The following is a 26,843-nucleotide window of genomic DNA, read 5'->3' on the forward strand; positions in this document are numbered from 1 at the left end:
TGGTGGTGGAAAATGGGCACTGGTGAAGGGATGGGTATTTGATCATTGTATAATCGAAACCCAAGCACAAAAATTTGTAAGTCTACAACTGTACCTCATGGTGTTTCACTAAAAAAAAAAAAAAAATTATGGGTTAATAAATAAATCATTCTGAAGGGGGAAAAAAAAGAAGGTTCATGATTTTTTAGGTGTATTTTCATTAATATTTTTTTAAAGAACCATGATTTATAATTGGTGGTTGCAGTTTAAACATGTAATGTTCTATTATTTTTTTTTAAAGGCTTTTTAAAAAAAATAGTTGACACCCTCAGAGTCAGCTTCCCTCTACCAGTGTTCCTGTGTCCCCTGCTCCCACCCCACTGTGCCACCCCAGGCTGCCCCCTTGACAGGCACATCATAAAGTTTGGTGGTTGTATTTTGGATCTTGTGTTTTCAGTGTTGTTGAGCCTGTACTTTGGATATATAGCTGTGCCTTTCCCCCACATTACCCGTATACCAGAGGCCCCCTCATCCGTCCCCTCATCACTTCCTTTACTCATCTTCCTTCCCCGTTTGATTGCTTTCCTTCTTTGTCCATCTACTCTTTATACTCCAGGATCAAGGCATCTCTCCCTTAAACACTGCATTCTGTCATCCACTTATTCTGTGTGCCACGAATACGTGAGATTATCTGTGTCTGTCTAACATGGTACCTTCCATTTCCATCCAGGTTGCAGCATATGGCATGGTTTCATTGTTCTTTGTAACTTCATAGGGCAGTATTTATTGAAAAAAAAATTTTGGAGGAGAGGCACCCCCAGAGATTCTTAGGGCTCACTCCTGGTTCTGTACTCAGGGCTCACATTGGCAGAGCTTGGGAGACCATTGGGGTGCTGGGGACTGAACCCAGGTCAGTCGCATGCAAGGAAAGCGCTCTTATTTGCACTACTATTTATCCAGCCAAATACTCTTTTCTTTTTTACAATGTAAATGAGATGTTGATTATTGAAAATGTATAAAAGCCTTTAGCAAGCTAGGAGTAAACATATTTTTTTAATCTAATAGAGGGCAGCCATGTACACTCTTAGTGCCATGTCACATGTTGGGAAGTTCGTCTTGTCCTTTAAAACAGCAGCTTTTTTTTTTTCCTGCCTTTTGGGTCACACCTGGTGATGACAGGGGTTACTCCTGACTCTGCACTTAGAAATTACTCCTGGCAGTGCTCAGGGGATCATATGGGATGATGGGAATCGAACCCGGGTTGGTCGCATACAAGGCAAATGCCTTACCCGCTGTGTCTCCTCCCCCCCCCCCCCCCCCCCGCCAAAAAAAGCGCCTTCTTTTTGCATTTTGGGTCACACCCAGCGATGCACAGGGTGTTAATCCTCGCTCATGCACTAAGGAATTATTCCTGGCAGTGCTTGTGGGACCATGTGGGATGCTAGGAATCAAACCTGGGTTGGCCAAGTGCAAGCCCTACTCGCTGTACTATCTCTCCAGCCCAAAGCAGCTCTTTTAATGCTTCTTGTAAAAATAGTTTTAAGGCTATGAATTAAATTGTTGCCTGTCATCTGTCCATGAAGCTCAGTATTATTCTTTCACAGCTGTTTGATAATCTATCTGGATCGAATATTCTTGGCGAAGTGTTTTTTGTACTATGTCCTCTACACTTTTTTGGCTTGAACATTTTATTTGGTGTGACTCTTAGGGGCTTTTCTTTTTCTCTAGGTTCCCTTTTTTGATCTTGATGCATTCAGTATTCTCTCTTTTTGGCTTTTGGTATTTTGACTGGTGTTTCTTGGCATTTTCCTAGTTGAGTCTGTTTTTGCCGAGATGCTTCAGGCCTCTTGATCTCGGTGCCTGTGATCAACTCTGGAAAATTCTTATCAGTGGCTTAACTATTGTTTCTTCATCACTTTGCCTTCCTGTTCTTGAGGGGCTCCGATGGTTTATATTGTTTCCCTTGAACTTATCATAGAGTTCTTTTCAGTGTGTGTTACATGCAACATTTAGACATTAAACTTTCACTGTCTCTCAGTATTTGTCTTTTTAATCTCTGATGTATTTAAATCACTTTCAGTTTTTTGTCTTTTTTTTTTCAGCTGTTGGGGAAATCCTATTCTGTAGATGTCTAAGATTCATGGGTGCTTTGCTCTTGTGTGGTTAGATGGCAGTACCAAGACTTGAACATGTTTTCTTATTTTAAGTTCATCCCTGTCACTGTTGATGCATACTCATGGTTCAAATGGGTCCTCCATTAGCTTCCTGGAAGCTCTGACATGAAAAGGCATGAACCTTCGTGATCTGGTTTGGGTAGTGGGTTAATTGCATGTCATAGTGATTGATGATTGGATTCAACAATTTAATCTTTCCTCTTCTCTTTCAGGACCAACACATATGTCATTCTATGTCCGAACTCACAAAGGGTCAACGCTCTCTCAGTGGTCTCTTGGCAATGGGACTCCAGTCACAAGTAAAGGAGGGGACTACTTTGTATTTTACTCCCATGGACTTCAGGCCTCTGCCTGGCAATTCTGGATAGAAGTACAGGTCAGGATTTCCAAGAATTAATTGTGTTATTGATCGGGTGTTCCTGGGTGTTTTGCGCAGGAAGCTTGTCATCAATATTGTGTCCTCATAAAACCATAGAAATAACTGATTTTTCTCTGTCAGGTCTCGGAAGAACAACCTGAAGGAATGGTCACTGTGGCCACTGCTGCCCACTACCTTTCTGGGGAAGAAAAGAGGTCCTTCCAGCTGGATGCTCTGAAAGAGAAGTTCCCAGATTGGACATTTCCTTCTGCCTGGGTGTGCACCTACAATCTCTTTGTTTTTTAATCTTGTAGATGAACTCCTAAGACAACGATCCAGTGGGATAGTCTGTGTGACATAGTTTTGTCCTTTGTTACACAGAAAAAATGCAAGTCAGTGAGTTTTTAATGAGTATGAGTTCAGAGTTTTGTGTGTTACACCTTTCAAGGGCACTACAGTGGTTATACTGTAAGTAGTGATGCATGGCCTTTATGACACTTGAAAATGCCAGTTTTCTGGTACTTAAGCACCTGTGGGTACTGCCACTACACATTTGCATCTTTTCTATGATCCTAAGGATAAAAGCCAACAAACCACTTTAATTACTCCTTTAGGGTCATGAAAGATGTAGAAGGTAAGACAGATAACATTTCTCAGTGAAGTCCTACACCATTTTGTGTGAATAAATGGTGGAGACCTAACTCTGTTGGTCTCTGAAAGCAAATGCAAGGGCTGGGGAACACCCATGGGGCTTTTGCGCCCCAGCCTGTGCCAGGAACCCTGCTCTTTCAGGCCTCTGGACCATGCTTTCTCCTCGCTGCACTGACCCCCAGGGCCTCTGTTAGTGGCTCCTGTCCTGACAGGGATGCCCTGTGATTTATCATTACACTTTTACTCTTTTTTTTTTTTTTTGCTTTTGGGTTACACCTGGCAATGCTCGGGGGTTACTCCTGGCTCAGCACTCAGGAATTACTCCTGGTGGTGCTCAGGGGACCATTTGGGGTACTGGGTATGGAACCCAGGTTGGCTATGTACAAGGCAAATGCCATACCCGCTGTACTTTCGCTCTGGCCCCTTTCTGATCCTTTTGTTGCCTGGTTTCCTGTTAAAACTCTGATTCCTCTCTGCACCACATCATTTTGGGAAGAGGAGCATTTATTCAGCTACTTTCTGTATTTTTTGACTCTTACCTTTCTTCTTTGAAGCACTGAGTTGTCATGGTGACTAATCTGAGTAGGAGAGTGGGGAGGAGGCTAGAAATTTTCCAAATATTCTGTTTAGAAGGATTCACCTGCTAACCAAGGTTAGCGCTTAATTCTGTTTATGCACTGGGTCTGTACTTTTCAATTGTCTTTTGTCCAATTGAACAGATTAGTTTCTTATTGTCCAGTGGACTTGGTTTTCCTGAGACATCAGGTAGTTGGCACTGGAGAGAAACCTCTCTACATGTAAATGTGGTGTTCAGATCATGTCTAATGGAAGCCTTGGGACTGAAAGGTGCTTTTCACTTTGATGAAGATGGGCATGTAGCTTGCAAGGCATATCACAGTGGTGCCTCTCATGATTTAGTGGGTCCAGCAGCAACAGAAGGGTTTAGTGAGATCAGTGCTAAGTTCTGCTAGATTCCATTCCCCCCCGCCCCCCCTCCCCGGAAGTGGAAAAATGCCTAGGCCAAGAAATGTTTTAAAAGCCATAACAAAACAATAGTGGCATCACATCCAAGCCTAGTATATGCTGCTGGAGGAAACTCTTAAGGCTACTTGTACAATATGCTTTTCTTAACCACACTACTATGGCTTGACTAAGTTGTAATTGCTGAAAAAATTTTGACTGGGTCCACACTGACAGGGGTGTAGTCAGACCTAAAAGACTTATATCGTGCAGATGCTGAACCTGTAGCTACTCTTGTCCTTGGATTTTGTAGAAACCATGCTTAAACAGTCTCTGATGTTCTAAGTGTACAGCTGTCAAGTATTTCTGCCAGGCAGAAATGTTTGCATGTTTGCAGTGGTCATTGCTCATATAATCACAGTTGTGGAGAAAATGAAAGAGTAATATCTCAATGAATTTGAAAATGTGGATATATATATTTTTTTGTCCCTGTGGTTATTTTGATATAGAGCACTAGGAATTGTAGAGAAGGAAAAAATTAAAAAAAAAAAAACACCTGTAGTGAGAAAGTCACTAAGGAAAACAAATTGTTCCTCTGATTTTCTTCCTTTAGGAAGGATGTTGCTACCCTTTTTCAGAAATAATCATGATTTTTCTCTTTGCCTTTGGGTTATTTTCCTATTTAAACAATTTTCTTTTGGTTTTCTTTAGCATTATGAAGTTTCAAGATTGTATGAGGTCAGTAGCGAGAAAAATGTTTACTAGTCTCAGGGCATGCTTAATATTCTGGGGGATTGTTTTATGTTTAGAAATGGTTAAGTAATTATACACAAGTTAATGACTGTTAATAATAAGCACACTGGCAAGCAGATCAGTAGCCTCTGAAATTAAAGGACTTTTTTTCCCCCTAAAATGCATTATTTTCTACAGAATTTAAATGTAAGCAGCACAGAACTGAACATTCAGGTAAAGAAAGAATTATGGTTTTTGAAGAAATTCTGTAAAAAAGTCACTTTTGAGTCTGACCTAAGAGCTATTGTATTAAGATGTAAATAAGCATGATAGGATTCTAAAATGTTACAACTGGGCTGGGGGTGGGGCATAAACCGAGCTTTTTGACTCAGGAAATGTAGAAAGAAATGATCGTGTCCATCCTTGGGTTCATTGGTTTGCTGATTTGCTGAGGACTAATTGTTGCCTTACAATGTTATTAAAATAAAATTTTTAACCTACTAGTATTGAGGTGTCTTTAATAAATCTTTGTTAATGTTCTATTGTATACCCACATTTGAAGAAATGCTGTTATGTAGATGTATAATTGTTACTATATTAACGGGTGATGGACATGATAACTTAGCACAGAAACACTATTTCAATTGGAATCCCTGTAACTATGAATAAAAAAAGGATGTCTATGAATTTCATAATGTTAAATGTTAAAATCCCCACAAAACTGAAAGAAATCCAAGATCTTTGTGCAGCTTCTCTCCCTTTGAGTGAATTCATTTAAAACAGTTCACTGGAAGGTGCGGCCACTGGAGCATGTGTACAAGTTTCCCCTGCTGAGCGGAGTCAGGAAATGTATTGCCAATTTTTTATGTGATATTTTTTAACATTCCCAGGATACCCAAATAACCTAAGAATTGGGGAGAGAGAGACAGAGAGAGAATATAGGCATGAAGAAGACAACTTGCCTTGCTGTCTTGCATGCAACTGACCCAGCTTTGAGCCCTGGGACTACATATATATATGTTATGCATATTGCCCCCCCCCCCCCACGCTGCCGTACCCCACACTGCAGGTACAGCCCCCAAACAAGCAAAAAAAAACCTACTGAATCATGCCAAATTATCATTGGTTACAGAGGAAACGTGCATCTTTAACTTAAATGTTGCCCTCTTTTAGAGCCAGTAAAACCAATAATATGGTCTTATGTCTGGCTTCATTTGTTAAATATTTTTGGGTTTTTGTGGGGGGACACGCCTACTTGTGCTCAGGGATCACACCTGGAGGGCTTGGGGAATGTACTGATGTAAGCCACAAACAAGGCAAGTGCCTACCCACTGTACTATCTCTCCAGTCCTCATTTGTTAACTATTGTAAATGGGATACTTATCCTAGGAAATCCTGAAATGTACTGGCATAATTTTTTTGTGATCTGATTTAGAGGCATGTGTGTGTGCTGGGAATCAAAGCCAAGGTACCATAACCAAGGATATATCTCAAACACCATATTAATGGAATAAAATTAAGAATAACCACCTGATGACATCAATAAATGAGAAAAAAAATTTTTTTGGCAAAGCCCCAACAATTTTCCCCAATAAACACGTAAAAAGGGATAATTCAATTAGCATAATTATGATAAAATATCCTCCTAAGACCACCACAGAAGATTCAATAGCTATTACTGTGCCACATCTATTGAAATTGTATGGAATTCCTATTAAAACAATTTTACAAGAGAGTCAGATTATTAAAACTGTCCCTGGTTACAAAGACAGATCTTTTATTTGGAAAATGGTAAGGAATCCACAAGAAGTTCAGTAATAATTCAGCATTGTTTAATTCAGCAATAATTCAGAATCCCAATTTACAGAAATCTTAGTATATATTTTTTGAGCCACACCTAGTGGTGGTCAGGGTTTATTACTGGCTCAGGGATCATTTCTGGTGTGTTTGGGAGACTGTATGGGGGACTGTAGGATAGGCTGAGTGAAAGGCAAGTGCCCTACCCAATAGCTCCCATCCAGGATTTCATATACTAATAAAGAACAATGCAAAAATGAAAAACACAAGTTGCAACAAGAAAACTTCCTGTAGGAAGAAATGTAAAAAATTCAAGTTTTTACACTGGAATCTACAAAACATTGCTGAAAGAAACTAAAGACGACAAGTTACTGGAAAGACACCCATTGTCCATGGATTACAAGGCTTAGTATTAAGAATGCAACATTTTCCAGAAAATCGATCAAAGATTGGTTACAATCTCTATCAACCCCACCCTCCTGCCTTTTGTGTCTGTGTGCACATGCAGAAATTGACCAACTGATCCTAAAATTCATCCAAAAATACAAGGAACGAAGAATAGCCAAAAGCATCTTTAAAAAGCAGAGACAAGGCACATTTTTAATAAGTTCCTACAGTGATAATGGTATTATGAATAGACATATAAATCAATGCAACATATACTGACACTTTAGATATAAATCCATGCATTCAATTAGGAAGTAATATAGCTTTGAAAATCCACTGGGGGTGGGGTGGGGATGTTTTCACTAAGCACTGCTAGGACAACTGCATATCCATATACAAAATAACTAATAGCTGGGCGTGTAGCTTAGTGGTAGAAGGCATATCTTGCGTGTCTAAGTCCTTAACTTGATTCTGGTACACAAAATAATCCACTGCCTTAACCACATACACTAAAATGACTCAGAATGGCTCAAAGACATCAATGTGGGGTTACATGATTAAACTCAATAAAACATAGGCATAAATATTTAAAAGCCTTGTGTTAGGCAGAGTTTCTTAGCTCTGACACAAAAAGCCCAAGCGATCAAAGACAAATAAAAGACCATCAAAATAAAACATTTATGCCTACAAGGACAAGTATCATAAAGTGGAAACACAAGTCCTGAGAATGAGAAAACATTTACAAACATAAACCTTGAAGTCAGTAAAATAAATGGCCAGTTTTGAGATAGTCAAGGATCCCTCTTCCCAAATATACAAATAACCAACAGCTGTATGAAAATATATTAGCAGGGAAATCTGATCTAAACCATAATGCAGTTATCATTTTATACAAAACTTAGATGGCTGTGACCAAAAATTCAGGTAATTACAAATGTTAATGGTAGAAATGGAAATCCTCCTTTATTGTAGTGGAAATGTAAAAAATAGTACAAGTACTTTGTAATGTGGTCAAATTGACTATTTATATGACTCAGTAGTTCTAATGCTGGAGAAAATGAAAAATGTCTCCATAGAGACTTCTATATGAAAGTTCACAGGAAGTGGAAACCCAAGGGTGTCTCAGCTGGTGGGTGGATAATTACAGTGTTTTTGTATATAATAAATACAAGAAAATATTATTAAGCCTTAAAAAATTTACACCATGTTAAGAGCTGGGGTGTACTCAAAGCCCTTAGAACAAGGACCAAGGCTACACCTGGTGGCCCCCAGCACCGTTTAGGGAGACTCTTTTATTAAAACTGTATTTAAAAATATGCTAAGTAAAAGAAGTCCCCAGAAAAACTCATGAAATATGATTCCATTTATACAACATATCCAAAATATACAAATTCAGAGACCGCAGACTTAGAATATGGGATACTAAGAAAAGGTCAATCATTTTTAATCTCACTTCTGAGGTCTGATGCCTAGTCTCCTATATAAAGAGACTTACCTGCTGGGTAGAAGGGATCTAGTACTGATTTTGTATCATTCCCCCATTATACTAAAGATATTTCCCATATCATTATTGTGGACTGTTTAATCTCCATTAGGTATCTAGGACACTCTCAGACTTTCATGCTCATAATATAATATGTAGATTTAAAACAGTTTTTCTGGATTTTTTGGGTCATTCTGTAAGAAAAACTCTAAGAGGCAGAATTATGTAGTGAAGAGAATACTTTTGTGGTTTTTAATACATAGAACTTTTTGTTAACCTGAGATGAACAAAGGTTAATGTAATGATTTTATTGCCCTTCACCACATAAAAATACACACATTACAGAAGTAGCAGCAAGTTTAAATACAAGCAAAAGTTGACTCAATCCCCAAATGACTTCTTTTGGTATCAGCAAATAATTTAAATGTATCTAGTAAACTTCAAATAGTTATACTTATTTAAATTCATTGGTCAAATTATGGCTTGAACAGTTACGAACCAAACAAGACAAACATAAGAACATACTACCAAAGAGAAAATTTTTTCATGTCCCAGTTTTTTTGCCTTGGAGAATAAGAATTCCTGTGGGTTGAAAAACAGTTATTTTTATAGAAGAACAGAATCACATGGGCTCTTAACCCCAAAATATTGTTAACTTCTTGGTAACTTGCTATCCAGAAAGACAAGATCAAAAAATCAAAATATCTGAAAAGATCACAGCTACTTACAATGGAAAATCATTTTTATTGACTGAATATTTATACCAAACACGAAAGTAACACTGGTTCTTCTCCTTGTAGACCAGGCCAGGAGAAGAACCTGCTGGGCTGCATGGACTCACATGGTAAACAATCATTTTCAATCTTAGATTCAGGGTAAGGTGGTTTAAAACAAAGACTTAAAATAAAAGTAGCACCATAAGGACCAGGTACCAAAAATCACATTCCACCCATCCTAGAGTTTAGTACGTGAAGTTATTGCACTTGTAATGTAAAAAGTAAATTCAGTGAACTACCAAACTGAGTAATTTTAAAACAGTTTGATGAATTCTGGATAATGCAATTTCAAATTGGTTTTGAATTTTCCTTCAAAGGAAACTGGACTAGGACATCTAAATCTGTTCACTTTAAAAAGAAAAGAGGACCAAGTTTTATTTCTAAATTGTAATTGCACTATGAGAAGAGAGGCTATTTTACATAGTGGTACAAATTTGGTCCACATCAATACACTGTTATTATAAAAATAAACAAGTTTGTTTTTGTAAAAAATAACATTGCATTCCTTTGTTCAAATTGCACAGTACAAACAAGCTATCTAAATTAATACTGTAATAAGTAATTAGAAGTACATACACTGGATATGTGTTTAGTCAGAAGCAGGAAATATGCCATTTTGTTTTCATAATGTATGAAAACTAAAATTTAAGTCATCTAAAAATACATAAAATACTTTAAAAGTTACAATGAAGAATGCATTCTTTACAGATTAATTTTAGTAGCCATGATAATACAATTGAGTTTGACAGTCTATTTACATAGAAGTCCACTTTTTATTCAATTTACAAAAGCAATAAATAAGAAACTATATTACTTTGCACAAAACCAGTTCCATTTCATGATCGGTATTACCATTCCTGGTTACTTGATGACCAAACCAATAAGTCTTCTTTCCTTTATGACAAGTTCTCACATTTGGAAAGAAGAGCAAGCCCTATTTTTATTTCAAGGATATCTCTAGCCACGCAGAATCCAGAAACCTTACAAATTATAATATAAGCCTTAAAAAATATGAATAATGCTTTTGGGTCTATTTACACCCAGTATTCACAAAAAGATACAGTTCTTTGATACAAAACAGTGGTATCTAACAGCATAATTAGTTGGAACCTTTTAGATCTCTGCCCACACCAAACTAATAGGAATCAAGCTTGCTAAAGCACACACTGATTCACAGGTTAACTACTACAGGTTAACACAGGTCTTTCCCTCAGGACTGGGGTTTAACAGGCACAAAAAGCCAAAAAGCAAGACCCCATCATACCACATGTGCCAGCACATCTACTCGGGAGGCCCCTGAGGGTGTCCAGAGCTCTCAATCTGTAGGGCACACATGTAGCTCAAGATTCTGCTGAGCTACAGGAAGAACCTCGGCATTTATTTGCCAAAAAAAACAAAAACAAAAACAAAACAAAAAAAAAGGCAGTCTGAACACACGCTGAACCAGAAAACGTGTAAGAAGCTAGACAGAAAAGGTAAGCTCATCTGGGGCCAAATAATCATTACGGATTAAGAGCTACCAGCCTTTATGAAGAAAACCAAAATATTCTTGTATACATCTGTACAATATTCTTTATTATTTTCACTATAGTTAAAATATTTCTCTAATGAACGGTGATTTACTTGATGTCACATTTTTATAAACTCAGAGATCCCTTAAAGGAGAAAAAGTTGGTGAAAGTCTGATAATACTTTACCAGGGTCTCTTCCCTGGTTAAACCATCCACCCAGTTGCATACTGCGAGCTACATACTCCCCGTGGAGCTCACCACTGCTAGGACACAGAGCAGTCATAGGTCCCATCCTGAAAAGGCTCCTCCTCTGCTCTGGTCAGGTCCTCCTCTTTGCGGCCGACTGTACAGCTACTTCCAACTTCGCCCTGGGGGATGTTTCCATGGCCCAAGGAGCTTCTGCTCTCCTCTGCCCGAGGGCTGGTCTGTTCAGGAGTCTTACCCGCACTTACAGGCTGGTAGGCTTCAGGCTGAACTTGCTCTTCTGTTATCTCACTGAGCTTCTGCAGTTGTGGTTTAATGATATTTAAAAATGGCTTATATCCAGGGCTAAGTAGAGGAAAAAGGACCACATTCAAAAGACTCCACAGGTGGTGTGAATTTATTGCAAATTTATATTAAACATTTATCAATGTGTTACGGGGATAGGGCTAGGGAGCCGATGGGAGTAGGGGAAGAAAGGCGTCTTAAACACCCTGCTGCATCTAGTTTGACATTTCTGGCTCCTAGCAGTAAAGACTGTGACACCCTTTACACAGCATTAAAGTAAAGTAAGTAAAGGCCCTCCCGCTGATCTTCGATTTGCTCGAGCGGGCCCAGTAACGTCTCCATTGGGGACTTTGTTGTTACTGTGTTTGGCATATCGAATACGTCACGGGGAGCTTGCCAGGCTCTGCCCCGCGGGCGAGATACTCTTGGTAGCTTGCCAGGCTCTCCGAGAGGGGCGGAGGAATCGAACTCGGGTCGGCCACGTTGGCTGCGTGCAAGGCAAATGCCCTACCGCTGTGCTATCGCTCCTACACAGCATTATTACATTAAAAAAGAAAATTCTAGTCTAAAGACCAAAAGACAGGATTTCAGACTTGAAAAAGAACCTGGAGAGGATATCTAAATTGTCAATTAAAAATGAGATCCAAGTCAGGGACGCAATTTGCCTGAACTCATACACAGCTGATGACAGAAAATTCTAGAATCCGCAATTAACTGTCATGGAATGTTAAATTTACAGACCTTCTTAAGTTTCTTTCCAAGAATCTTTTTCTTTTTTTTTTGCTTTTTGGGTCACACCCCGCGATGCACAGGGGTTACTCCTGGCTCATGCACTCAGAAATTACTCCTGGCAGTGCTTGGGGGACCACATGGGATGCTGGGAATTGAACTTGGGTTGGCCGCGTGCAAGGCAAACACCCTACCCGCTGTGCTATCCAGCCCCTCTTTCCAAGAATCTTTTGGAAGCTGGAGCAATACTACAGTGGCCTACCCACTTGACATGCATATTGCTGGCCGGCCCAGGTTCAATCCTGGGCACCCCAGGTAGTCCCCCGAGCCCAACTGGAGTAATCCTTGAGCAAAGAACCAAAAGCAAGACCTGAACATCACCAAGTGTTAAAAAAAAAAAAAACCTTTTGGGTTATTATCTTAAATTCTACGAAACTATAAATCTCAACTTCCAGTCTAATTCTAACCTCATTTCTACTGTGTTAAGCATAAGTCAGTGTCAGCACTCATCCTGTAAATTGACCAATACTATTGTGATGGCTATTACTCACCTAAATGGTTGTGTATGTGCCTTAAAAGCACATGAAGGAATTTTTATTTTTATCCAACTAAAACTTGCCAAATAAATGAACCAAAATTAAGCTATATTAACTTCAAAGGACAGAGTTCACCAAAACAGCCATGAGTATTAATTTAAGGAAACCAAACCAGCACTTACCAATCTGTAGAGGCCCACCGGTCTACTGCATGCAGTCCTGTCTTTATGTTCTGTAACATTTCTCCATCTACTTCTGAAGACTGGGTAATAACCAAAATTTGGTTGATTACTGAGGATTCTCTAAGAATCAAGCCTATGAGAATGCACCAGTCCAGGCACCCTGCTTCCAAAAAGATGTGTAGCAAATACCTACATATAAACAGAGACACAATGATTGATGTTTAGGCTCTATAGAAGGGCAACCATCCTGAGGAAAGAAGCCCCTGTGCTACCCTATTTGTCCCGAATCCTAAACTTCCTGAGTGCAAAAAAATAAGAAACTCACCGAAGCTGGACCTGGGATTTGTGAGGCCCTTTACTTGCCAACTCCATGGAGATGTGCTCTAGCTCTGACTGAGTCAAACTGAGTGTGGAGAAATTTTCATCCACCATTGTCCAGTCCCCATCCACCATGGAGCTACTTTCAGTCAAGTCTGTGGCCGAACCAATACTGCATTCATCACCTGGTGAAGAATTGCCAAAAGTTACAAGCTGGCTTCAGGTGGGATTCAATTAATAGAATACAGCTTACCAACAAAAGGAAGGATAAAAACCTTATTAGTAGATGCAGAGAAAGCTTTGTGACAAGTTTCAGTATCTGTTCATAATTAAAAGGCCTCAATAAAATAGGGATAGAAGGAATCTACCTTAGTACAGTAATGGCAATTTACAACAAACCCCAAACTAACATCATACTCAATGGTGAAAATCTGAAAGCCCTCCCTCTGAGATCACACCTAAGGCAAGGAGGTCCAATTTTTCAACCATTATTCAATAGTGTTTTGGAAGTCCTTGCCACAGCAATCAGAAAAAAAAAAAATAGAAATCAAAGGCATCCAAATTGGAAAATAATATGTTAAGCCATTTCCCTCGTCCTGATCTAGAGACACAAAATCTTGAACAAGACCAACAGGTTGCTGTGATTCTTCCAGACTCTGTGCAAGGCTGAGTTACCTAGGAGGGGGTGGATCAGCCCAGTACACACCCAAACAGAGGCCCAACAGCCAAAAAAATCCAACACTCCAGAATCTCCGCCATGCTCCTGGCTGGACTCTACTGCTCGGGAGAAGCCTCACCCAGAAATTAATCCGCTTAAAAATTCAGGTATGTGGGTTTTGTGACTGAAATCTCCAGGCTCTCAGGGAGACAAGGATGGGCTACCTACCCCCATCTCCCTGTACTTCTGGAACATCCGGTAGTCCCAAAACCACCACCCAGTTAAAAATTTAACTCCAGCCATTATCAAACCTGTTAAAATTTTTGTACTTTTTGGAGTGACATCTCAAACTCTACAACACTGAGAAACCATGAGTAGCACAACTGATTTGATGGGATGTAATGTAAAAGGCAACAAATCTCGGGTAACAAAATATAAATATAGAAGGTTTAACCTATAAACATTTTAGTCATCTCTTACACAACAACTTAATGGCTCCATGGTGGGATAAAAGAATCTTCACTAGCTTTCTCCTACAGAAACATTTTTTTTATCATCCCGTGAGCAAATTAATGTTAATAAGCAATATAAAATAAATTACTGAGAGCCTGCTTTGAAAGCAGACTTAAGGGGTAATTGGGAAAATTGGAGACAATGATGGAGGGAAAGTGTAATGGTGGTGGCACACTGAATGCCTGTAACAAATCATCATGAACACTTTGTAAAACCACAGTGTTTAAAATGTAAGGAGAAATACAATTTAAAAAAAAATAATAACAACTTGAATCTGGTGCCTTAGACCACTTGGCCATAAGTGGTCTAAGGGCTGGAGCAATAGCATAGCGGGTAGGACATTTGCCTTGCATGCGGCTGACCCAGGTTCGATTCTTCCATCCCTCTCGGAGAGCCTGGCAAGCTACTGAGAGTATCCCACCCACATGGCAGAAACTGGCAAGCTCCCTGTGGTATATTCGATATGCCAAAAACAGTAACAACAAGTCTCACAATGGAGACGTTACTGGTGCCTGCTTGAGCAAATCGATGAACAACAGGAGGACAGTGCTACAGTGCCCTTATCCAAATGATAACAAAGAATAAGTTAAACCATCTCTATTTGCAGGTGACATGATAATATTAGAAAACCCTAAACCCTACTAAAAAACTCTTAAAAACAATGAACCAGTACAGCAGAGTGGCAGGCAAGAAATCAATACACAAAAATCTGTTACATTTGTATATGCAAATAACAAAAGCGAATGAAAAAAATCACATTTAAAATAGTATTTATTTATTTATTTTTCCCTTTTTGGGTCACACCTGGCGATGCACAGGGGTTACTCCTGGCTCTGCACTCAGGAGTTACTCCTGGCGGTGCTCAGGGGACCATATGGAATGCTGGGAATCGAACCTGGGTCGTCTGCGTGCAAGGCAAACACCCTACCCGCTGTGCTATCTCTCCAGCCTCTAAAATAGTATTTAAAAACAAATAGTGAGGCCAGTGATAGTACAATAGGTAGGGCACTGACCATGTACATAGTCAACTGGAGTTTGATCCTCAGCATCCCATATGACCCCCCTGAACACCACCAGGAATAATTCCTGAGCACAGAGCCAGAAATAACCCCTGCATTGTCAGGTGAGTCCCCAAAACAAAACAACTGCCGAGGAATCAACAAAGGATGTCAAAGACTTATGCACTGGAAAATGTGTCACTAACTGAAAGAAATATATCAGGACACCAAGAAATGGGGAAATATTCCATGCTCATGAACAGAAAATTAACATGGTCAGGATCAGCATCCTACTTAAAGCATTAAACAAATTCAGCGTAATCACAAAATTCTGATGACATTCTTCAAGAATTAGAACTACCAAAATTTATAAGGAATCATATACCACCCCCTCCTAATAGCCAGAGCTATTCTGAGAAACAAGAAGGTGGGTACTAATGCATTCCCTTCCCTGACATTATATTGTAGAACTATAGTAACCAAAACTATGTGGTACTGGAATAAAGATTTGCTCTCAGACTAATGAAACAGAATTAAGAGTCCAGAGATAAACCCTCAGATATATGGGTAGTTAATCTATGACAAAGCAGCTGGTTGCATAAGGTGGAACAAGACTACTGATGAAATAGTGCTGGAAAAATGGGATAGGCATGTGCAAAAAAAAAAAAAGATGGAACTGGGTCGACATCTCACAATTTAAGAAAGTTCATTCAAAATGGAAAGATAGTAAAGTGGATATACGATGCTTGCCTTGCATGTGGCTGACTAGGATTCTATCTCTGGCACTACATATGGTCCCCAGAGCACTGCCAGGAGTGATTCCTGAGTGCAGCCAAGAGAAACCTCTGAGTATTGCTGGGTTTGGCCCCCAAACCAAAAATAAATAAATAAAGAAAGTGGATTAAGCTTCCCCCAAATGGACCAGAATTCATAAAACAGAGAGAAGAACAGAGGGAGAATGCCCCAGGATATGGACTTCAGATGTATCTTCAATGAGTTGACTCCACTCTAGATAACAAGAACAACAAAACAAACAAATGGCACTACACCAAATTAAAAAAGGTTTTGCATGTACACTGGTGAAGGGATGGTGTTGGAACATAATATGATTGAAATCCATTCATGAACAACTTTGCAGCTGTTTATCTCACGTTTTGAAAAAACGTTTTAAAAAAGTTTGAAAAAAACGTTTAAAAAAAGTTTTAAAAAAACGTTTAAAAAAAAAAACGTTTTAAAAAAAACGTTTTTGTATGGTAAAAGAAACTGACTAAAATAAGTTAGCAAATGAAAGAAACACGTGAACTCATCAGTTAAGAGGCAAATATTCAAGATCATATAAAGCATTCACAAAATTCATCAACAAAATAAATAATCTCATCAAAAATAGAGAGGAAATGAATAAAAACTTCAGGCCAGTAGTCATATGAAACTGTTCCTCATCACTTATTATCATACTCATCACTTGTTATCATACTAAAACAATGAGGTATCATCTCACACCAGTGAGAATGTCATATATCAAAAAGACTGGAGATAAGCAGAGTTGCCAAGAATGTGGTGAAAATGGAACTTTCTTTTATTCACTCTTGCTGAGAATGTTGTATGGTTCAGCCTTTATGGAAAATAGTATGAAGATTTCTGAAAACAGTAAGAACAGAGCTCCCATATAAACCAGCAATTCTTGGCATCTACCTCCAAAACACAAGAACATTAATTACAAAATATATGTGCATCCTATGTACAGTGCAACAGTTAGTACAATAGCCAGGGCATGCAAACAACCCAAATGTTAAACCATGGATTAATAAAGAGGTTGTATTGTATGCCTACATTAAAAAAAAAGATAAAATCATGCATCTTTCTGCAACATAGGTGGAACTTAAAATGTCAGAGGGAGAATAATATTAGATGATCTCAGTCATCTATTGTCTACAGAGATACATAACAGGAGTACACAGTATTGAATGGTGACAGATTTTAGATTATCATGCAGTATGATTATCATGCAGAGATGATTCAGTAGTAATGAGATAGAGTAGGAGTTACATAGGGATAGTGGTGAAGTCTTGGGCACTTTGGGGGCGGTGGGGTGCAGTTAACTTTGTATAACAAAATGCTAAATGTTAATGCTGTTGACCATATTACCTAAACTAGAAAGAAATAAGTAACACCCACATTGGGTACAGACCTAAAGATACATATTACTTAGTGACAACCAAGCATTATGTGATAATCTTGTCTACCTCCTTGAATAATCTACATAGATTTTTTTAAACTTTTATTTTCCTGGTATATACATACATATATGTATGCATGTATTTTCTAAATTGAATCAACATGGGATACACAATTACAAAGTTGTTCATAACTACTAGAAAGAAATAAGTAACACCCACATTGGGTACAGACCTAAAGATACATATTACTTAGTGACAACCAAGCATTATGTGATAATCTTGTCTACCTCCTTGAATAATCTACATAGATTTTTTTAAACTTTTATTTTCCTGGTATATACATACATATATGTATGCATGTATTTTCTAAATTGAATCAACATGGGATACACAATTACAAAGTTGTTCATAACTGGGTTCCAGTCATACAATGTTCTACCACCTATCCCTTCACCAGTGTGCATTTCCTACCACCAATGTCCCCTATTTCCCTCACTACCCTCCCCCCAGCCTTCCTCTATGGCAGGCACTTTTCTTCTTTCTATCTCTCCTTTTGGGCATTATGGTTTGCAACATAGGTACTGAAAGGTTATCATGTTTGTCCCTTTACCTGTTTTCAGATGCTCATCTTTGGCACAGTGGTCCCTTCCCCTCCCCATATCACTTGTGTCAAGTTTAGGAATCTAGGTAGAATTGTAATCAAGTCTCTAGAGTCAGTCAGTAATATATTGGTGTGGGGGCCATACTCAGTAGTGCTCAGAGGGCCAAATTTGTTGTACGTGCACATATTATGCAGAACACTTGAGACACATCGGCCTGAATTTCTAATTTAGAAGACACACAGAGGAAGCCACTAAACTAAACCATGAAGATGAAATCACCAAATATAGTTTGACAATAGTCAAACTATAAAAAGATTTATAAAACAACCCATGTAGTATCCATCAGTATATTAATGAATAAACAAAATGTGATGTCTACCATAAAATAGAATATTATTTAGCCTTAAAAGGAAGAAATCTCTGACATATGATATAAGATGGACAAAACCTTAAGGACCTTATGTATTCTGCTAGGTAAGTCATTCACAAAATGACAGGTAATATATGACTCCATTTATATGTAGTATTCAAGAGAAGTCAAATTCGGAGAGACGGAACAGAATGGCAGTTGCCTGGAAAAATAGGTAGTTGTGATCTTGTAGATTGGAAGTGTTAGTTTTGCAAGATAAAATTCTGGAGGCTGGCTGTTTAACACATGAATCGAGCTAACTGAATTGTACACTTAAAGGTGGTTAAGATGGTCAAACACTGTCCTCCCACTGTTCATCGATTTTGCTTGAGCGAGCCCAGTAACGTCTCCATTTTGAGACTTCTTGTTACCGTGTTTAGCATATCGAATACATCACAGGTAGCTTGCCAGGTTTTGCTGTGCAGGTGAGATACTCTCAGTAGCTTGCCGGGCTCTACGAGAGGGGTGGAGGAATCGAACCTGGCTCAGCCGGGCTTTCTGTGCACAAGGCAAACGCCCTACCACTGTGCTATCGCTCCAGCCTAAGGTGGTCAAAGTTGCTAATATTAACAGTATTATAAATTAGACTGCTTAAATTAAAAAAAAAATTTAAAGCAGGAAAACAAAAAGCTAAGGTTGAGTACTCTACCACAACAGAAAAAATAAGTGACAGCGGCATTAAGTCCCATACTGAAAATTAAACATCAAGCAAATTACTGGCCATTAAAAAAATGAATGAAAACCAGCTTAGCTCCTAAAATTATATGTTTTGGGGTGGTGGGGTTTGAGCTACACTTGGCGGTTACTCAGGGCTTGGTCCTGACTCGGTACTCAGGGATCATTTGAGGCAGTGTTTCAGAGGACCATATGCAGTCTTTCTGAGACCATATGGAGATGAAGCTGGTAAGGCATGCACCTTAACCCCTGTACTACCTCTCTAGCTATTAAAGAGTCTCCTGCCCCTGCGCCTGGCTGTCCTCGCCAGGGTCCCTTGGAGGGGGGCGGGTTGAGTCCCCCCGCCCCGACCCCTGGGGGCAGAGCTCCAGCAGCCGAAGACCTCCAGAACCAGTCACAACCATGCTGAGACCACTCTCCACACGCATGAAGGTACTGGCAGAGAAACAAAGGCATGCTGGTCCCGGGGCTGAGATCTCCAAGCCTGCTCGGATTGGGGCTGAGCATCCTTCATCCAGATCCTCCATCTTCCAGTAGGCAGGGGTCACACCCACCAACTGGTCCCCTGGCGCCGTGTAATCCCATCTAACAACATAAGTCACTTTAAATCTTTTCAGCTTAAAGGGACTAGAGAGAGATAGTAGAGTGCTTGCCTTGCATGTGACTGACCTGGGTCCAATCCCCAACATCCCATATGGTTCCTTGAGTACCGTTGGGAGTGATTCCTAAGTGCAGAGCCAGAAGTAACCACTGAGCATTGCCAGGTATGGCCCCTCCTGCCCCTTCCCCCAAATTAAATAAAATCTTTTCAGCTTACAATTACCCATGATGGAACAGAGGTTGGTCCACATGTTTTGGTAAAGAGAAACCAACTATTTTAGGCTTTCTGTACAAAGTTAAGATGAAGAATATTACATAGAAGATCCCAAGGGGAAAAAAAAAGTACACAAATTTTTATAATACAATCTTTTATATTGATCTAATTAAGAAAAGAATGGATTATTTATATGGGGAAAACATTCTACTTGAAGATTACAGCTAATGTTTCTCAACTAAAATCAATTGCAAAGGTTCCCCTGTGCCACATTCAACTTCAGATAAGCAAAGTATAATCGAAGCCACTTTACCCTTGTTCAGGTTAAAGATTCTAATGCTAATTTTCAAAAGCCTGAAGATTAAGACAAATTCCTCATTCTAACTTCACTTTTTGTCTAGGTTTGTAGGTAAAATGAGGTACGCCTTAGGAGATCTACCTGGAAGGGTTCACTCTTTGTTCTGGAACCCTGGGATTAGCAGCCCACCTTTTCTTCCCTGTTCTTTTTCCTATAACCCCCTTCTTGTGACTGTGTTGACAGGATGCTGCTTTGAGGAGTCCACCAAGCTCCAGCTTGCTGGCAGACTGCCAATAAGGCTCCCTTGAAAGGGGCTGGGAGGTGCGGGACTCAATGAGGCTCTACCTCCTAATTGCTACAGCCTATACACACTTCCTTGCAAAGAAAAGCTAGAATTTACGGGAAAATGTTAGTTAGAAGTTAGAAGCCTTGGATTTGATTCTAAAATTAAAATAAAATGGCCTTTACCTTTGTTGGAGAGAGGTGACAGGAAGGCATCTTGCATTTGTGGTCCAGGGGATGAGGCTGTGTCTATCTCAGGATGGGTTGGACCAATGTTGCTCAGCCAGCTCTGACTTCGTTGAATATTAGAGACACCAGCATCTATCTCAAGGTTTAAAAAATGGTCAGCTGACTGAGATTTTAACAGCTGCTCTCCCACTGCAAAAGTAGGTCCAAAAACAGAAAAAAATTGCACATTCTACCATTTCCAATTCAGTTCTTCTAACTTTTCTCTCGCTACCACACCCCTGCCCCTATAGTAGAAGCCCAAAGCCAATTACTCTCCTGTGCTGCATCATTCACCCATAAACAAGGGAAGTCTAACTCTAACAAAATGGACTGACATAATGCAATCTATAGCTGCTTGTTTCTTGGTACACACCTCTTGGTGCTCAGTGACTACTATGCTCAGTGGACCATCTGCCATGCCAGGATTGATCTGGGGTTGGTTGCTTACAAAGCAAGTGACTGAACTTCTGTACTACCTCCTGCTGTACCGCCATTTCATATCGTCTTTCTAGGACGAGATAAACTTTATTCTGTTCACATTTTTTTTTTTTTCGGTGTTGCCATTGCTGTTGTTTGCCATACCAGTTTTGCTCAGGGCTTACTCCTGGCTCAGTGCTCAGGGATCAATCCTGGAGATGTTTGGAAAACCCTACGGGGTGTCAGATCAAACCTGGGTCAGCCACCTGCAAGGCAGGCATTCTACCCACTGTACTATCTCTCTAGCTCACACTGAGCTTATTTTGAGGTACATAACTAACCAATTCTGAAAATCCTTCCTGCATTAGGCACTAGCTTTTAGTCACTCAATTCTCAATTTAATCAACTAATTATGATTGGACTTTTATACCTAAAATTCAAGATCATAAGACTTGGAGACAGAGGTTGTATTTTTTTGATATCCTTAATCAAATGGTGGATGTTCCAACTGATGTACAATAAGTCCTGAGTTTAGAAAAGAAAGATTTCCCTGACTGTCAACCAAAGTAAAATGTCTAAAAACTAGGAGTGAAATACATTTCTTGTATGAATGACACAAAGTCTGTATTACCTGATCGGTATTTTCCATTCTTGAAAGGAGAACTGAGAGAAGAGACTGGGATGATGGGAAGTGGCCACAGGAAATCTTTGTGGAGTCTCTTCAGGGCTATTACAAAGTTGTCTACCCGGGCCGCTCGGGTACGTTCCTTGCACAGCCAACTAATTAGTTCAAAGCCCAGCTGGGCGGCAAAACAGCCAAGATCCTTAAGTCGAACTTCTTCTAAGAGGCGCCGAGCATGTCTCCAGAGCATCATGTCAATGTACATGTTCTCAGCACAGTCACTGTCTTTGCTCCATCTATCAGAGGGATCACAAGAAAGCTATAAGCTCTAAGGGTTTCACATACTTCTATACAATAGCATTGATGCTGGTGATAAAGAGGTTGGGGATACAAGGTTTAATTCTGACTGGGGATGAAGTTAATTATCAGGGCTTCTCATTCTTGTGATAGGATAATCTATTGAACAATACCTGAAACACAATAGGCTCTTGCAACAAAGGAGTAATGAGCATAATTGCAGTTTACAGCTAAGCGTTTTTTACAAATCAAAGGTCTATGGAAATCCTGTGTCAAACAAGCCTCACTGCAGCATTCTCCCCAAAGCATGTGCTTACTTTTTATCTGTTAAATTTAGTAACGCACATCATTTTACTTTCAAAGACACAATGCTATTCTAACACTTAATAACTGCAGTTTAGTATAAATACAGCCTTTATGTGCTCTGGGAAAACCAGAGATTCATGTGACTAGTCTTAATGCAATATTCTTTTTTTTGTTGTTGTTTTTGTTTCTGGAGGTGATCTGGAATTGAATGTGCAATTATTTCCAAGGTGTGCCTATATATGAAATGAGGAAAACAGGACAAAACCAGACAAGGAAAAAGGTAATAACTGGCTGAATAAAAGAAAAGGAGTAAATAGTGTAGTATTTGAAAAGACAACTGAAAAGAGAGGAGATCAGATTAAAGAAACACAGACAAAGACGCAAAGTGAAATGAAGTCTATTAATGTGAGTTTAGTACACATGTGAAATTAAAAGGGGGCCGAAGAGATAGTGGAGAGGTTCAACTTTGCATGCAGCAGACCCCACTCAGTTTTGTCCTCTGTACCAGATATAATCCTTGAGCATAATCATGAGTTAGCTCTGGGCACAGAGCCAGGAGTAAGCCCTGGGCATCACCCTAGTCCCCTAATTTAAAAGAGAAACACACACACACACACACACACACACACCCTTTGACTAAATATCTATCATCACCTTACTCATAAGTTGATAAGAATAACGGTTTTGGAACGAATCATTTGATACTTTTGGTAATTGATAAACTAGAGAAGGCCTGCTGGTTTAGATTTGGTCCTGTCATTCATAACTTGTTTGTGAATATTTTCTTAGGTGTCTTTATCTTCTCCTGTGCAATGTAGATAGCAGTATTTCAACCTTTATAGAACTGTGTAACAGTTCCTAGACCTACACTTGCAGATGCAGAAACAGGGCCTGGCATATGCCAAATAATGAGTATGTATTATCCAGCATTTAATTCAGGGTATGGTTGAGAAGCTACTATATGTTTGGGAACTGCTAAAGAATCCTTCATGGTTGCAAGATTCTTCGTATCATCAATCATAATAATATGGGAAAGCAGGAGTAGAGGATGACATTAATGGTTTGGGATTTAAAAAATAATAAAGGATTAAAAAATAACAATAAAAATGCCTCAATAATCTTGCATTATGTGTCAAGCTCTAAAATAAGAATATGAGAATTATATAAAAGAAAGGGAGGAGAAAAACAAGAGCATGTAACATGTAACAACACAGGAAGGAATACAGGTAACTCATAAACCACAGAAAATTCTATTTCATATAGTTCGGCATGACTTCAGTTCCTTCACGAGACAAAAACCCACGTATGAGACAGGTTTCAGTATCTAGGATACACTTCCTCTTTGCTTTCCCAGTGTTTAATGACTTCTCCAAGAAATGTCTTAGGAGAGCCAAGTACTGCACTGCACTGTAGCACTGTCCTCTCGTTGTCCATCGATTTGCTCGGGCAGGCACCAGTAACGTCTCCATTGTAAGACTTGTTACTGTTTTTGGCATATTAAATACGTCACAGGTAGCTTGCCAGGCTCTGCTGTGCGGGCGGCATACTTTCAGTAGCTTGCCGGGCTCTCTGAGAGCGATGGAGGAATTGAACCCGGGTCGGCCACGTGCAAGGCAAACACCATACCCTATTCTCATGATATGCAGAACAAATAACCTTTCATTCATCTTTTTTTGGGTATTGTTTTGTTTGAGATCTATACCTGACAATGCTCAGGGTTTATTCCTGGCTCTGTGTCCAGGGATCACTCCTAGTAGGGCTCAGGGGACCATATGGAATGCTGGGGATCGAACCTGGGGGACCACACACAAGGGATGCCTTCCTCACTGTCCTATCTGTCTTGCTTGGCTTTAGTGATCTTTCGTCCAAGCTCTCTTTAGGTCACATGGAGTGCCAGAGAACATGATACATGAAGGACAAAAATATTTGTGTGTGTGGTGTGGGGGGAAGGGGGCTTGCTGATATACCCTCAGTGGTGCTTAGCATTTACTCCTTGCTCTGTGTTAGAGATCACTCCTGGCAGGGCCAGCACTGAACCAGTTTCACTAAGTATGAAGCAGGTGACTCAATCCCATCTCTAGCTCTTCAGCTCCATGGAAAACATTTAAAAATTTTTTTGTCCAAAGGTGTGTTTGAAAAAAAGAGGGGAAACTGTTGACTTATATAAGATGGCTCTGGTCTATCTGCATATTTAATTATCTTTCCTTTTATTCAGGTCCTCTATCACCAGAGTCAATTCATAGTTAGTTGCAGTCAGAACAGGTACATCAAGACCTATTCTGGTACAAAAAGGAGAAACTGTACAAATTACCAAGAAGTGAATGTTGGAGGAAGGAAAGGAATCCTTCTGTGAGGTTTCTAAGGCTTTTGGAAATAAAGGCACTGCTATTGGACAAATAGCTGTTCTCCTTAAGATTCAAAATTGTAAATGTCCTGAAATGTAGTATGTCAGAGAATGCCCTAAAAGCAGCAATGCTTTTTTAACCTGTTACCTTTTCCCAGAAGGACCAGATGGCATACTCAGAGTTTTCTGTAAGTTGAATTTGCTAGCAGGAACATTCTCGGCTGACTGAGATAAACTAATGCTCCGATTCCTGAAGAACTCAAATCCACCACTTGAACTGGATTCCTAGGATTACACATATGGTGCAGCACAGTTAGAGAAATGTCATGCAATGGCATGGCTGGAAAAGCTGTGCAATTCTGAAACAAACCTGAGCTGTTGGTGTAGATGGAGGCGTCTCAGATTCTCCAGAACCAATGGCTTTAAGAAATCGAATCATGTGTCGACATAGGTCCCACTTGCCTTGTTCCAGGGCTGTGTTGAACAGAAGAGTAGCATGTTGCCTACTCACTGCTGGGACTTCCATATTCTAGCAAAACAAACGAGGAAAACAAAATTCTTTATAATTCCTTCCCTAAACATAGAGAAGGAACACAGATACCACACCGTAGGGGTTTGCTTAGTTAAAAGATAAGAAGTACCATAACAAGAAAAAGCAGTGAAAATATTCTAAAGGTGTAATATAAAATGAGATTCACAGTGCTTCTGCAACATGCTAGCTTCTGCAAACTAAAGTACATATTTCTGTTGAGCCTACTAACTTTACAAAATGACAGCATTCCTGTTCTACAAATGAGAAAAGGAATTAAGCAACTTCGAAGACCAGTAGAAGAACAAGAATATATATTTAGGTTTGCCTGACTCCAAGAGCTCAAGCCTATGTGTCGTATGGCAGTGCTGTCCGAGAATGCAGAACTAAACCTTCTATGTGGGCGCTAAGTAAGAGTGCTCAATGAAAAGATTTAACTGCAAAATAATTATTCGTCAATCTATAACAATTTAGAATTCTAACAGAGAGAAGTTTCTACTTCCACAGCTTGGGAGATTACTCCGTCTCAGGAGTGACAAAGCAACTCCCTAGGGTGGAAGCAATAGGATATCAGATAGGGCTGTTGCCTTGCACACAGCTGACCTCAAATGGTTCCTGGGCCCCAACAGGAGTGATCACTGAACTCTGAGCAAGGAGTAAGCCACGAGAACAGCTAGATATGCCCCCCCACCCCCAACACGCACACACACAAAAAGACCCCCAGCTGCCAACTGCCAGTGTTGCTTCTAATTTTAGGATACTGTGGTTTCATCTCTCAGGGTATTCAGTTTCTGCTAAAATCTCTCTTATTTCAATTGGTTGTCGTCATGCAAACTGACTGACAGAGGATCTGCTCAGGCAATGTCGAAGCAAGTTTATGATTAGTTTCCTCTGTCAATAACAGCAACCTAGCATAAAGCTGAAAGAAGCTTGAAGTGTACAGAATTCAAATCATAATGCAGGAACACTAGACTATTATGTCCTGTATGATAATGGAACATATTTCAGGAGTTAAAGAACCCATTATTTTGAGAAAAATCCATGTGAAACGTGTGTAATTAATGTTATGGGCGGAATCTCTTTGGCCTGCCCTGGAAGCCTAATGAAAGATGCTGTGGTATGAGCCATGTTCTACTCAGCGTCCCCTTAGCAATTCCACACAACAAGGAGCTCAGTGACCTGTTATTGAGGGGGCTTAGACAAATCAATTAGTATTCAAACTAGTTCTTTCCTATGTTTCTTATGTAGTATTTCAATAATATATACAGTATGTACGTTACATGCATAGTCTATAAAATATACACTTCAATGTTATTCAAAATAATGCTGTAAACTCATTCATCAAGTTTAGCCTATGTATAGACAACGAAAATTTGTTCTTCCTGAGTTCAGAAATCGTACTTATGAGACTCTCAAAGGGGTGAGAGGAGGAAGCCTACCATGATAGGAGAGGTGAAGGTGGGGGTGGGGAACTCCTAAGCAGGAGTCCAGACAAACAGGATTTTCAAAAACCTCCAATATTACTTAATGATCTTGAAAGAATGTTTCTGCCATCAGAAAAGATTGTTAAGACTGAATTCTTCAAAAAGAAAGAAACTGAACAGAAAACCTA

General features: G+C 39.6%; 2 protein-coding genes across 4 annotated transcripts in view; one reads left to right on the forward strand and one right to left on the reverse strand.

Annotated features, from left to right (window-relative positions):
• ERMP1 (endoplasmic reticulum metallopeptidase 1) overlaps positions 1-5,418 on the forward strand; it is a 58,169-nt gene extending 52,751 nt beyond the window's left edge. Inside the window, exons 14-15 of the mRNA XM_056130585.1 lie at positions 2,366-2,529; positions 2,653-5,418. Of these exons, the coding sequence (XP_055986560.1) occupies positions 2,366-2,529; positions 2,653-2,817 (329 nt within the window). The 3' untranslated portion in view covers positions 2,818-5,418. The remainder of the gene's footprint in view (positions 1-2,365; positions 2,530-2,652) is intronic.
• Positions 5,419-7,701: 2,283 nt separating this feature from the next.
• Positions 7,702-26,843, reverse strand: part of RIC1 (RIC1 homolog, RAB6A GEF complex partner 1) — a 92,972-nt gene continuing 73,830 nt past the window's right edge. For 2 of the 3 annotated variants that reach the window (XM_056130555.1, XM_056130554.1), the window contains exons 20-26: positions 25,073-25,231; positions 24,851-24,987; positions 21,765-22,051; positions 20,675-20,866; positions 13,070-13,247; positions 12,745-12,933; positions 7,702-11,357 (exon numbers count right to left, since the gene is read on the reverse strand). In XM_056130555.1, coding sequence (XP_055986530.1) covers positions 11,072-11,357; positions 12,745-12,933; positions 13,070-13,247; positions 20,675-20,866; positions 21,765-22,051; positions 24,851-24,987; positions 25,073-25,231 — 1,428 coding nt within the window. In that variant the 3' untranslated portion in view covers positions 7,702-11,071. The remainder of the gene's footprint in view (positions 11,358-12,744; positions 12,934-13,069; positions 13,248-20,674; positions 20,867-21,764; positions 22,052-24,850; positions 24,988-25,072; positions 25,232-26,843) is intronic. The other variant, XM_056130556.1, reaches the window with a different exon arrangement.

This window comes from Sorex fumeus, unplaced genomic scaffold (assembly GCF_029834395.1).
Source record: "Sorex fumeus unplaced genomic scaffold, SorFum_2.1 ptg000079l, whole genome shotgun sequence".
NCBI lineage: Eukaryota > Metazoa > Chordata > Mammalia > Eulipotyphla > Soricidae > Sorex > Sorex fumeus.